Source organism: Tauraco erythrolophus, chromosome Z (genome assembly GCF_009769465.1).
Source record: "Tauraco erythrolophus isolate bTauEry1 chromosome Z, bTauEry1.pri, whole genome shotgun sequence".
NCBI lineage: Eukaryota > Metazoa > Chordata > Aves > Musophagiformes > Musophagidae > Tauraco > Tauraco erythrolophus.
Window position 1 is genome coordinate 36,860,574 of NC_141496.1, and position 14,536 is coordinate 36,875,109.

The following is a 14,536-nucleotide window of genomic DNA, read 5'->3' on the forward strand; positions in this document are numbered from 1 at the left end:
TGGAGATGATCTCCAAGAAAAAAATGCAAGTGAAAGAGTTGGAAACTGCAAAAGAAAGAGCAAACATAAATGTATTCCCACCACATAACATCTGTCTGTAGCAAGGAATTGTTCTGATACTTCTCTGGTCGCTGCAACAATAGTTCAGAGTAATGTCCATAATGTTTTCCTATGTCTAAAATCACATCTGGAACTATCCAGTTAGATAAACTGAAGTATACATGCTAATTTTCCTTGGAATACTATTAAACTCATAGGCATAATTTTCATATACCATGTAAATACACACTTAAGTAAATCCACATCCTAAAAAATTCTACTGCTTACAAGATATTGGCTCAGTTGTAATGTAATACACAACTAGAAACAAAATAATTATTGCATTTTGTTTCAGAAACTGAGAGGAAAAAAGTCATCTTTAAGCTACAATGTGTATACCTTATAGAAATGATTAAATTCAAACATATATAACTGTATGTATACATGATAAGCACACATACTTAAATATAATTATAAATTATGAATTTATTTTCAAATTACTGCTATCCAAGCTCTGTTACAGTTCTAAATTTTTTGGAATCTTCCTGGCTTTAATTTCCATATGCTTTTCAAAAATCATCAGAATTTGCTAACCATTCTTTTCAATTAACCAATCAGATATAATAATTTCAGTATCTTGCATACACATGTCAAGGAGCTAGACTTTTCCACACATTGCAGAACTTTACATATGGAGAAAAATAAAGCAGGCTACTGGCTTACCATCAGCAATTGCTTCTCCTTTAAGGCTCTTCATTCCTCCCAGAACTGGAATTCCATCCATGTAAAACTCAATTATACTTTCATCCAGAGTAATCAGAAGGTGAAGCCAAGTATTTTCATCGAGATATTTTGGGACTGCTGCTTTAGCCATATATGTCATATTGGATCCTAGTGCTGTATAATGAAGCACTACAGAAACATGAGAATCATTTGTTTGGATTTTCACGCCGTAATATAAGGTCCCATTATCATCATCCTTTTCAACTACATAACCATCAGTACCGACGTTAGGAATTAACCATGCTGAAAAGGTAAAATTGGTTACTGCAGTATTTCCATTGTATGGGTATTCCGGACCAATAATCCCAAAAGCATCCTCTTTTCCACTGAAATACAAAGCGTCTGTTCCACTGTGATGGCGCCTCATGTGAGGCCGAGATTGTACTGAACTTGGAAATGATCCGAGCAACAAGAAGTCTACCATTGATGGTAGTCCAGCTTGGAATGTACTAGACAGTATCTCCCAACCTAAACGGACAACACCAAAGGTGCCTTGTTGTCTCCAGATGGTGAAGTCTGTAACATAGGAAAGATCATCTTCAGAAAGAACATCTTCCACTATCTCTCTGTCCTGGCTCTCTGGATCTATAACAAAGACTCCAAAAGGGTCATCGTTGAATGGGATCATAACGGTTACAGCAAGGCTTTTTTCGGATAATTGACCACCAGGACCAGGAGATCCACCTATATGATGGAAGTTATAGCAAAAGTTAGTGGTCGGTTTTAAACAACACAGTATGAAAAAAGTTACTAAGTATTAAATTTATTTTTCTAAAAAAGGCTTCTAAAAAGGCTTAAATCTTCTGTAAAGAGCCTCTTAACTTACAGAAAATGCTCTGATTTAATAATAAAGTAATTTAATTATTTTGGTTTTAAAACTCTATAGTGACAATTTTCATAGAAAACAAAGTAGCATGTTTTTCCATTGCAAAACACACACATTTGTCTTTCAGCTAAAACAGGATTAGCTCCAACTTTGCTGAATTAGTCAATGAGATAGGTTACCTTTGATTCATTTGATAAACATGGGGTCAAATTCTCATATTACTCCAAGATTTACAAGAATACAGAATGGCAAAATTTGGCACTGTCTCTGAAACAGAAGCAGAGGTACCTTGCAAAATCAGTAACTAGATATGTATTAAAATTGCTGCCAAGTCCTGCCATTAGTCATCTATTTCTGCACAGTAAGAATTCATGATACAAAGATTGTGATGTGAATGTACAGACTCCATGTTGAAAGTATGCAGTGATCTGCCTATTATAAGCAGGAATCTTCTGTATGTGCATATAGATTTCACTTACAGGAAAGCTCAACACATATTTTCAGTTGCATGTGGGCACAGAAGACCATAAATAGTACTGAGGTGGAATGAGAACATGAGATTCAGAACTCTGCTCAGTAGCAGACCTGTAGCAGTTGTAATTTAAGTCACATGAAGTTGTAACTATTTTACCTCCTCTAGGTAAAATAATAATAAAAAATTTACCTCCTCTAGGTAAAATACTAGGTAAAAAAGCAAACAAACTAACCAACTTCATCATGGTAGATATGCATAGCCTTTAATAGCTTTATTTTGTCTTCAACTACATGAAGATCTACAGCTCTGAAATCACCAAGAGGCATTCTTTTTAAAGGTCAGATAATAAAAATGTGTATAACAGTAATTCAGGAAATTAATAACTGCATTCATATAGCTAAATCAAGATTAAATCAAAAATAAAACCTAAAACCTTACCAGAAAAGTATGGGATATCAAGACATGATTCAAGGCAAAGCTCTTTCCAGGGCTGGTTTCTTTTTGATTGATTAAACATAGTTCTTTTCTACCAGATATGAGGGGAATGGTGATATGGAAGACAATACCTGAAGCATTCACCAACTTTAGAATGTAAAATTCATTGAATTCAGGAATTCTGTCAGAAATTGCCTGAAGTGTTATCGGCTTTGATCCTTCACCATCCATGAAGCACACGGTCCCGTAAGTTTCATAGAACTCTTCTCCTGGCCTCATCACAGTGTCATTATCAAATAGCTGCCAGGTCAATGAGACATTGCCAAAGCGTCCTCTATGTCTCAAAACCCTGTTCAGTGATACAGAAAGAGTGAACGTACTGGCAGGTATGCATCAGCATTCAATAGCAAGGGAAAACACGACTACATTAACCTTCCTTACTGTGAAAAATAAGATACAACGTTCTAAATAACCATGAACAATAATTACAACCATGAACAATAATACAATCTCCTTTGAAGGCCCATAGTTCTGCAATATAATTCTACTCCCAGGTATACCATGGGTACCTTAGGAAAAAAGTACTCAATGCAGGTCCATGCAAAGTAATACTGTTAAGTTAAACATCAGCATGTCTTGCACTTCTATTATGTAAATAATAAATATGAATATATAATAGGTAAGCAAGTTAACATTAAAAATTGATACACTTGGCCACTCTTAGACAAGAAAGAGAATCATCTACATTTAACCACAAACATTTCTACCTTTAACCATCAAGCCTTCTTACACTTTTTCTTACATTCATATTAGATTTGGGTTATGATCTATGTCCTTCAGAAATCTGTGGTTATTCCAGAAAAAGGAAATAAACAAAAACAAGATTTTGATTGTTGTATAGCTATCTGGTAACATAATTTCACCAATTTCCAAAAGGCATCATAAATAAACACTGAAGCATATAGTGCCTTTATAAACAAAACGTGCTTTACATACAAAAAGCGTGCTTCTGTTTGCACAGTAAAATAAAATGCTGTACAAAGAGGTTACATCAGGCTGAAAAATTAGTTCAGCAAAACTAATCTAGGCACAGCAACACAATTACATTGTTTGTGCTTCCAAAGGTTTTTCTTTTTTTTTGCCATTAACTAGGACGTTCTATCCCAGTTGTGTAGCACTGTTGCAGTAATTTCAATTACTCCCTTTAAAGCCCAGTGCTGCCATAGGTGTTCTCAGTGGCTAGGTATATGCTACTCTGACTCTTTTGTTACATACTACACAATAGCCAAAGCAGTGAGGGTACGGAAGACACAGCTCCCTAGTAAATATATTTCATCAGTGAGGACTGAGCAAGGTCCTCAAATGTTGTTGATCTTGTGGTTCCATGAAGCACCTGTATTAAAACATGTTTAGTTCAAATCATCATTCTTCCCACCATCAAATTAAAAAAATATCCTGCAAATGAGATTATAAGACCAAAAAAAACCTAAAGAGCAGCATAGCAAAACTACACACAATATATCTAATATCTTCTTTTCTCAAGGATTTTCATTTTTTTAGATGTGTAATACAAGCATAAAGACCTAACTCGCAGTCATAGGCATCTGCTTCTAGGCCTTAAAACAAAAAAAAAAAATCAACAAAAAAGATACTAAAGACAATTAAACAAATATGAAAAGAGCCCCTTCCCTAACTGTTCACATCATCACATTTCTTGCGACCTAACTTCACTTTATATCCTGTCTAGAGGTTTCATAGAATCATAGAATCATAGGTTTGGGTTGGAAAAGACCTCAAAGATCATTTAGTTCCAACCTCCCTGCCACGGGCAGGGACACCTTCCACTAGACCAGGTTGCTTAAGGTTTGTTTCTTAATGAAATATCAGTATTTTTGTCAAATTATAATGCCATCCTGACTTTATGGAACATAACAAGGTAAGATGTCAAGCAAATTCATTTCTTAACTCCTCCCTTTCTTGAATACATCCCAGGGGCTGGAAGGAAAACACTTTCAGAGGTCAGACTAGGGAAGAGTATTTTCAGTCTAGAAGACAGTCACATCTAGACTTTGAGTATAGAATTCCATCTGTAAATGACAGCTAAAATAAAAACAAACTAACAGAAAGAATACAGTAATATAAGCTATTTGTAGGGCAAAGCTTCAAAATAGGGTGCAAAAAGAAATTACCAACCACAAAGTTGCATTTAGCTGTGTTTTGAAAAGATTTTTTACTTCTCTGTTGATCCAGGTTATATTCTGCTCAATTATCGAGATTCTTTTGTATCTAAATTCTACTGGCAATACAACAAAAAAACGCTGTATTCTTATTTATTTACATTTGAACATGAATTTCTATACAAATTTTAATATGCACAGTCTACTTGACAATGTAACAATTGATGTCTTCAATATGTTTACAAATCATTTAATCCAAAATTTGGTAAAGCTGCTTTTCTTTTTATCAATGCAATACATTTTTATCAATGCAAACTTGCATGGGATTAGATCAAAGTACTACCCATAAAGTATCGTATACATCTGGTGAAAAAAAGTGCAAAAGTATTACTTAAAAGTTACTTACAAAAAATTATTACTTTTGCCTTCTTCCACTGGTTTCTCTAAAGGTTCCAAGGAAAAAATTCCATTAGGATCATCATTTGCTTCAATAATAACTGTAGCCACTCCAGCCTTAAAGATAACAGTATCCCCTAAAAAGAAAGTGGTTAAGTTTATCAAAACTGGAATCAGAAATGGAGGTAACTCTAAAACTGAAGGTGTTTCCTTCTGACATCAACTGCTTTCATACAAACAAAGAAATGAACAATGATAAAACAATTAGTGAAAACCAATATTCGAGATACTCAGGCAAATCAGAGTAAAAATACCTAAGCAGCATCTCACGCAGAGAGCAAGATGTAAGATTTGGAGGAAAAAAACAAATGACATGACCAGAGAAGATGTGATTCTGAGCAGAACGGATTGTACGAGAGGTAGTAATTCATGTTTGATCAATTGGTCAAGTCAAAAGAAAAAGACGTGTACTCAGACATCCCAGCTCTCCTTTAGACCTACAATAGAAATATTGCACTTAAACTAAATACAAGATAAGAACAATGTCTAAGAGTTTATTCATACCCATATCATAGCCTACCCGAAAGGAAAAAATGTAAGATACCTCTGAAATAGAGTAGAAGCTAGCAGAATTTCGGTGTCTATATTAGCACTATAGGGACATTCTAACATCCCTCCTCTGTCCACAGACGTACATTATATTTCCACTCCCGCTCCATTTTTCACTGTATTTAAGAGTGTTAGACTAGCTTTTGTTCCAAAGTAAACAATGTGTTTACTGCTTTAAATTCATATACCTTTATCTGTATTTTTCTCTGACGTAAAACAGTCCAACATAATTGTCAAAAGGGATGTAACAATGAAGGTCAATAGATGTAACAGATCATAGAAAGAAAATAATTTTTTTGCTTTCAGGAATGCATATAAAAATATTCTGTATTCTTAGTGATTCTAGAGTGGCTGCACGATGATACGATTCTCTTTTAGAGGGAAAGGGAGCCTGCGGCTATCCATCTTTGTAGGACCAGTGTGTCAGGATGAAAGCAATCCTATGTTCCCAACTGAGTGGTAAGAGAAAACACCAGCACATCCTGAAGAAAGCTAGTAAAGTAGAAAGAGATCACTGAAGAGAAAATTTAAGAAGGGACAAGAATGGCTTTGTCCAATCATTTCCGTAAGGCTGATGTTCTGTAAGAGACTCGGGTACTAGACTAAATGTTAGCTGACCTCAGGAAACACGTAAGATACGTAATACTCAAATAAAATTTCCCTATAATTCTCTGTCTGTCTGCTGCCAATGTCTAGGGCAGAAGCAGTTTGAGACCAGCGGAGCCTTGTGAGCAATTCATAGACCAGCCACAGGGTGTCCACTCTCGTGGTACCTGAAGCAGCTCTTGGTCTCACTGACTGTGAAGACTAAATCACTATAGATCGTAACGAGGGCTAAGACACTTAGTATGCACGTCTAAATGAAGACATTTCATTTTATCCTTCCTCACCTTGAATTGAATCCCCGGTAGGTATTTTACTTTGTGAGCCTACCACACAATCTAATGTGAAGGTAAAATCTGATGGTTTATTGTGATAGTTTTCCTTTGCTTTATTAAATTACAGCCCCTCGAGTCTCAGTCATCGTTTTGATGGCTTATTCAATTCACTTGTGGTTTGCATTGCAAAGATATGCAGTGCATTCACAGCTTATTATTACCTCTCAGGTACAAAATAATAACAAGTGAATTACAGCAAATCATTAAAATTTGCTAACACAATTGTATATGACTCTCCCACTACAGTTTAAGTTTTGGCAGAGCTAGGGGTGTGGAGGGTCTTTATGACGCAGGTAGAGGCCATGAAAATGTACCTATTTCTTACATTTAACTTATATTTTCTTATTAATAATACATAGCAGTGATGGTTTTTTCCAGTGACATCTATTTAAAAAATGGGAATGCAGAGAATAATTTTGTATAATTTCCTGCTAAATGAGAACTAATTTTTTTAAGTTAAAAAAAAAGGACAATGTTATTCCTAAGATAATAAATCCATTCTTTACTGGTAGTACATTGGGTAATTTCTAACATACATTTTTCTGTAGATTAAGCCTTGTAAAACTATAATGTCAGACTGAAAGAAAAAGTATGCATACATCAAACTACTACAAAAATAAAACAAAGACCAATGTACATGGTTTTCCTCTAAAACAAGGCAGTTCTGTTTGTCTTTATAAAAATCAGGCAATTGTGTAGTATACACTGGAGCATGACAAAAAATCTAAAAGAATCCTTCTTTCCCTAAGACTGTTGCAGTACTAACATTCTTTAGCCTTGTGCTTCTGTAGTCAAGTCAAAACTCCATCTAATTTGGAGCATTTACATTTGAAAAGAGACTTTCACTCCAGTTGCTTTGCAGGAAAAGTTTTGGCTATATCATTTGATTTTTATTTCTAATTAAACAATTCGAGATGAAAATCCAAACACACTGTGTACAGTAATTGAATAGAAATGTTGAAGCAAGCCTTATTTGTATAATACCTGGCATTTCTGTATTTTTTTATAATAAGACCAAGCTGGTAAAAAATTATAGGAAAAAAAAAAAAAGGAGAGTTACTAAACATACATCAAATCATCAATTTTACCTGTAGAATTCAAAAGGAAGATATAAAATGTTTCATCAGTTTCAGGGGTATCATCATCATTAATATAGACAGATAAGTTCTGCTCTCTTTGTCCAACATCAAACAAAATGACACTGCCCATTCCACTGGGAACAAAGTCTCCCTCTTCAGCTGTTGCATCTCCATTAACAGTAATATAATGGACAGTAACAGCAACATCAGCGGATCCATTCCTTAGGACTGTAAAGTTTGCAACACTTCCTTCTTTAACGCTCACTGTCAGAGGTTCTGAAAATACACAAGCAAGAAATCTACCTGAGTTAAAGTCTGAGCTCTTTGTGTGTGGCCTATTTTCTTAATCCTCCTCAAGAGGATCATTCTCCTCAGTGAAACAGAAGGCACACGTGGTAAAGGCACAGAAATACTTGCAGGTACAAGAGAATATTGTTGTACTTAGCCTTCTAATCAATCCCAGAATCAATAAAGAGAATAATGAAATAAAATAAGGGAAGGTTCTGAAGGACAGAAATACAAATTCAACACAAATAAAAACATGGATGTTTTACACTAGATCCTTTTGGATTAGGATTTCTCAATTATCTGATCTGTGAAAAAAACCTGTTTGTGGTAGTATACGTATTCTACCTTTAAAACCAACAATATCTAACCTGCAAAATAAATGGGATCATCATTCCTTGTAATTTGTAAAATCGCACTGGTTACATTGCCCATCTTGGCTCCACCAGTAGCATTGAATAAGCTGATGATGAATACTTCCATCTCTTCAGGTACCTGAAAGAGAAAGTATTATAAAATTAATTTATTGCGTACAAAACAATGAAGAAATCCAAGTGATCAGCTGAGGGGGTTAACAAACTGGAGGTTTCTCAATATTGTTTTTTATTTACTGATCCTTAAGCGTGTCAAGAGGGATGACAAATGACAGTTCATACAGTTACACAGAAATCATCAGTTTAAAACCTCTATAAATAAGTCTCCTCATCTTTACTTTTGTACAGATGACCCAAAAGTTATTTTGCAGTTTCCTGCTTATGATACATGTAATTTGTTTTTACAGCTTTATTTATTTTTTATTAATTATTCTCATTCTTTTTCATATTACTTCAAATGTATCAGCATTAGAAATAAAAATTAGAATTCCTGAAATCAAAACAAGGGGTTTATTCGAATGAATTTTTCTGTAATTTAAACACATTCAACTACTCTCAGCTTCTAACTTTTTTGGTCACAGCACAGCTTCTCAAAATCTTTTCTGATTTGTTGAAGTAATCTCAGTATTACACAAGTATTTTGATTTTTCCTACAAATACTTATCAAGCTCTTCGAAAACAGACATTCCTTCTTTCTCCTTAAATTGTAATGTTTTAGCACTTTCTCTTTGTTCTATATACTCACATGAAAACACTGTAAAAATGTTTACCTCGTCCGGCAATGAGTAAATGGTGATATTTTTTGAAAACTCCAGATTATCAAAGAAAACAGTCCCTTGCTCTGGATAGATGTCATTGGTACAGTCTGGGTCAACAGCCCAAGATACACTAACACTGCCATAGTTTCCTTGGTTTCTTACAACTCTGTAAGCAGCTAAAAAATGCAAACATATACAGTCAGTGTGCATCTTCAGAAAACACAAATCAAAAAGAAATGTTCAGCAAAGCTGAAATAAAGTAAAAGGAAAGGAAATAATAAGCAAATCTACTTCTTGCAAAACTAGGAAGATGTGAGAGCACTAGGTGAAAGGACACACAAAGATAGGCCATTAAAGTGGTTCAAACTTGCTCAAATTTGTTATTTTTGCCTGTAAATGTCCTTGACGATTTAATAAAGACAGATGAATTGAAGTCATTCATATGAAGACTTAGCTTTCTCACATAGCACCCTATTCTTCATGCTCCACAAACAGAGCTACTACTTCCAGGTTGCACTTTGTACATGCATCAACACTCCATCCCTCCTGTCTGGAATATTTTCTAGCCATTTTTTTAATGCATTGATCTCTCTGGCTTTTCAAGGCCCATCCTCCTCCACTTCAGTCTCCATCACTCATCTTGCTGGCATTGTACCACTCTGGAAATCCCTGAGTGGAGAGTTGAGTCAGACATTGTCCTAGAAAGGTAAAATAGGGAAAAGAAGCCTTGCAGGGGAAGACAGCAGACAAAGCAGTAATTTTAATAAAAAACAATTACCAGCATAGATGATTTCTCCTTTACTTTCCTTTATTGTTACTGATAGTTCATCAGGTAGAAACTGAATGACACCATGCGGATCATCATTCTTCAAAATGGTTATATTGACGCTTGTGGCATTCCCCAGCTTGCCTGGCATTTCAGTATAGCCACTGAGTACTACAGAATAGATCTCATCCAGCTAGAAGAGGTAAACTCAGTCAGAATAAAAATATATATTCAGTATTCACATCCAAAACAAACAGGCAAATATCTGCAGGCTCTAGCCAGGCAGAAAGTGATACAAATTTAAACAAAAGGAAATCCCATACACTTTCTACATGCACAATGTTTGTACATTGCCATCAGAACAAAGAAATAATCAGAAATTTCTTTCTCTAATAGGACCATTTTCTTCAAAAGTCCAGCATAATTACAGACAGGAACATATCTTGTGTACTTAACTCAGAATCACATCAATTCACTAGTACCAATATATTTGTAATGCTCTCTGAAAGGTAAGTTTTCTTTTTTATAATATTTACTAATCTTTCTGGCTTTGTAACAGGGAAAGCAAACATATTAAAACCATTGTCAGTACACTAATTTAAAAAGAATAAGCTTGCTTTATGAATGTAAAGGGACTTCGTACTTCATATATTTCACAAAAAAAAAAGCTTCCAAGTAATACTTCAAGGAACATTAAAACAATTGCATCTATCTATGTATATGGTAAATATTAGCGTAGCCTGGGGAGCACTGAGTGAAACTAGCAGGTGATTACCAGAAAAGAAAAGAAAAGGACATGGTTGTTCACGTAGAGTTCAATTAAACAATGGCACTCTATACTACACAATGTCATGGATGATAAAAACACACATGCATTCAAAGCATAACTATTTCAATTCACAGAAAAAATCCACTGAGGACTAATAAACCCAAAGAAACCATCTATTTTATTCCAGGCATCCCTGGTTTGGAGGTTGGGAAGGCATTCTGCAGAAAAGCCATTACATACTTGTTCTGCTCCTGTATATTTGCCTATATTTTAATGTGACAAACGAATATGCCTGTGAGCACAATTTGAAGAGAGAAAAATATTGAATTTCACCTCTGGAATCCCATCCATCCTTGTCAAAAGGGTAATTATGATCTCTCGTTCACCAGGCTTAAACTCCAGAATTCCTGTGCTTCCATAAAATTCATTATTGTCTCTTGGTTCGACAGTGTAACGTAGAAACTGCCTGATGAGACTTCCTCTACTTCGGACAATCTGCAGTTCAACAGACTCCCCTTCCTGTGAAAAGAAAATCCATTTTTTTTCTAGCACTCTGCTTAAACTAAGTTGTCCATAATGATTAAGAGAAATTACTCAGATAGTTACCTTGATACTGTAGGGACCTCTGGAAGAGGGAGAAAATTCAAACACTCCTCCAGGATCATCATTTTCCAAAATAATAATTTCACAGGTGGTAAACCCGTATTTCAGTATTTGGTTTTCAACACTGACCCTGAGAAAGGAAAGCAAGAGGGTTTTTTGAATGACTGTTCTGTTTGGCAAGTAAATCCACACCCGTGTGAAGGACATCAGAATACTGATAAATACTAAAAATAAATTATGAAAACAAACAATTATTTGCAAAGAATAAAATAAATGAAGACAGACACATCAGTATGTTTTATCCTTTTGTAAAAACACCGTTGTTTCTGGAGCAATTTTGTTTTCTGATTAGTTTTAGTAGTTCGTGATTCCGTTTTTTGGGGTTTTTTTAGTCACACGTGCTCACAACACACAGGAAAAGAATCAGAATTGTGCAAGCAAAAACTCAGTTACATTTAGTACTCTTTTGTGTTTGGATCAAAACCTAAAGGATAATCCAAAGTCATTTAAAGAAATAGAGATTACATTGACAACTAGACATTCTTACTCTCTTCTCCAAAGCTTCCTATTGATACAAATGGGAAGAGAATTGCCCCTTAATATTGTGGGTTTTATCCTCACCTGTGTGTTAACCTGTTTTCTGTAAGACACAGACACTACCTGAAGGATCCCAGTCTGCCTCTAGTAAGTGTTGAACCTACTCTAAGTAGCTCAAACTCCTTCTCTTTCTCCTCCCTTACTCACAAACCAACTGCCTAAAAGCATATGGTGAATGGGGCAGGCACGATCAAATAGTGCTCCTCTTGGTGGGGGATTTCTCTCCCCCATCTTCCCCCTGCTACACCATCAGATAAGAATAGGCCATATCTGACAAGAAAAGGAAACCTTGCACATCTCTTGCATTCATTTCCTCATATGTGGTAATTTTCAGTGATATTGTTTTAAGTTCATTACATTAAAAATGCCAGAAAAACTACTAGCAAAGGATGCATCAAGAATGCACCTTCAGACTGATGGTTTGGCTACGGCTTATTATATAGTGCTTTATGTATTTAGATTCCTGTGCATCTTCAGTGTTTCCTGGAATGAACATACCATAAATAGTTTTATGGTTTCACTATCCTACAACCTAGACTTCACTGGAACGCCCACACACGAAAAAATAAATAGCAATGTGTGTTGTAGCAAAGTCTAGAGGAAAGATACCAGATGCAAAACAGGAAATATCTATTTAAAAGAGTAACATGTCATGTTTATTGCACATTAAAAGAATACGTCAGCAGACACAATAACTTGTGTTAAAATAAACTATATGTAGGCTATTCAAAAACAAGATAACTGCTCATCTTTGACCACAGAAAACTTCTCTGTAATTCTAGTCAGTTCAGTCATTTAGTTGAGGCAAATCATATTTCTGGCAGTTTAAAACAACTAAACCATTATTGCCCCAAACGCCCAAATATCAAACACTGAGCCATGCATTCATAACTTTCATCATTCAGAGATCCTAAATAAAGAAACGCCTTCAAGCCAGAACCCCATGCCATCAAACTAAACACCAAAGGGTAAGCATGCATTGTCTGGAGAGATGCAGAAGACGTGATTCCTGAGAGGAAAAGAAGTGATAAAGACAGATTCTGTCCAAACCAATCACTTGTAAAACAAAGCATCGATTCACTGAAGGCAAACCACAGTTCACCACACTTACCCAAAGTACACGACAAACCTTTCTGTCTCTACCCTGTCAACACAGAAAGAAAGAAAGGGGATGGGAAAAGGAACGAAAGTGCCACTTGCTAGAATTTCAATAGTACTAATCTTAGAAAAGAATAATAATAATTAAAAAAAAACCCAAACCCCACAAAGCTTCCTTTTTCCTTTCCAAACCCTTATAATGTTCATTTTATGGGAACCCTACTTGCTTGGCATTTTCCTGTTGACAAATGCCAGCAAGTGGGCAATTCCTACTTAGGAGAAATGACCCCATAACCAATTCAACATGTCAAGGCTCATTCATGCTATACCCTCCTCCAAGAGCTTGATTACTGCCAGCCTCTGTGCCTGCTCACAACTGCACCAGCAGCCCACATTTATAAATAAAGAAAAAGAAAAACTACATGCTTCCATGATATGTTATTTCACCAGTGTGCCAAAGTAATAATAAAAACAGAAAAGCACAGTGGGAGTTATAACTGGTACATATCAAAAAATATTTTGGCACAATATCACATCAAACATAATTTTTGAAAATTTTTCAGGTAACCAGACTACCAAAGTAAAACACAAATATAAAAATACAATGAATAAAGCTATACAAATAAGAAAAGAGTACTTGCTAATCTGTTAACTGGTTCTGTTTCGGTCAAGCACTTATAACAAAACTACCACATCAACTTGGACAAAAGGGCAGTATCATTCTGCAATGGCAATCATGTATTTTGACTTTCTTAATCCAAAATAAATATATATTAAATATAAAACCTGTATCTCCTATCAAAATACCAAAAAAAAATATTACCACAACACCTACAAAGTGAACTACTGACTTCGCTAATCTTAAAAAAGAACTCAGATTCATAATTCAACAGAGATAACAGTTCACTCAAAAGTTTGAGAAAATAAAGCAAACACTTGCAGATACATTCTTTCAAACAGGAGATCTGAGTTAATAGAAATTTCTCTCTGATTTCCAGTGAGGCTGGATTTTAAAGACCATATATTGAGACATTTCTCTTCTTTCAGAAACATACACAAAAGTGTTCCAAAAACATCTAAGTATTACTGCAATGAAAAAATCAAGGAGAAAATTCCAGAGTTGGTAATGCTAAAATATAATTATATCACTAAGCTGTTGGTAATAGCATTTACAATAGAGAATACAAACGAACATACAATGTTAACTGAGTTTTTGATATGTATGTACAAGCTTAAGTAGTTAAGATGTAATAATTCATCAGACAGTGTACAGTCATGCCAGAAATAAAATCTCTTTCAGCTTCATGGAGCTACACTGCATGAGTCCAAACACAGCTCAGACAGAAGAGCCTGTTAAGATGAACCGAGGCGTAGTGCTAGGATCTAATATCGTGTTGTAATGCACAACGGCAGCACTACAGAAACCTGAAGAGGGTAGCAGACATGAAATGTCCATAAGGTACCATGAGGTGTGCATCTTGAGCATCTCCAAGTGTTCTTTGAAAGGACTGAGAAGACTGGCAATACTT

At 35.2% G+C, this 14,536-nt stretch overlaps 1 protein-coding gene across 1 annotated transcript in view; it reads right to left on the reverse strand.

Moving 5' to 3' along the window:
* ADGRV1 (adhesion G protein-coupled receptor V1) overlaps nt 1–14,536 on the reverse strand; it is a 306,160-nt gene that overhangs the window by 268,140 nt on the left and 23,484 nt on the right. The window contains exons 11-20 of the mRNA XM_086628926.1: nt 13,021–13,053; nt 11,316–11,442; nt 11,043–11,228; nt 9,953–10,133; nt 9,187–9,350; nt 8,414–8,537; nt 7,767–8,033; nt 5,142–5,268; nt 2,690–2,907; nt 763–1,506 (exon numbers count right to left, since the gene is read on the reverse strand). Of these exons, the coding sequence (XP_086485052.1) occupies nt 763–1,506; nt 2,690–2,907; nt 5,142–5,268; nt 7,767–8,033; nt 8,414–8,537; nt 9,187–9,350; nt 9,953–10,133; nt 11,043–11,228; nt 11,316–11,442; nt 13,021–13,053 (2,171 nt within the window). The remainder of the gene's footprint in view (nt 1–762; nt 1,507–2,689; nt 2,908–5,141; nt 5,269–7,766; nt 8,034–8,413; nt 8,538–9,186; nt 9,351–9,952; nt 10,134–11,042; nt 11,229–11,315; nt 11,443–13,020; nt 13,054–14,536) is intronic.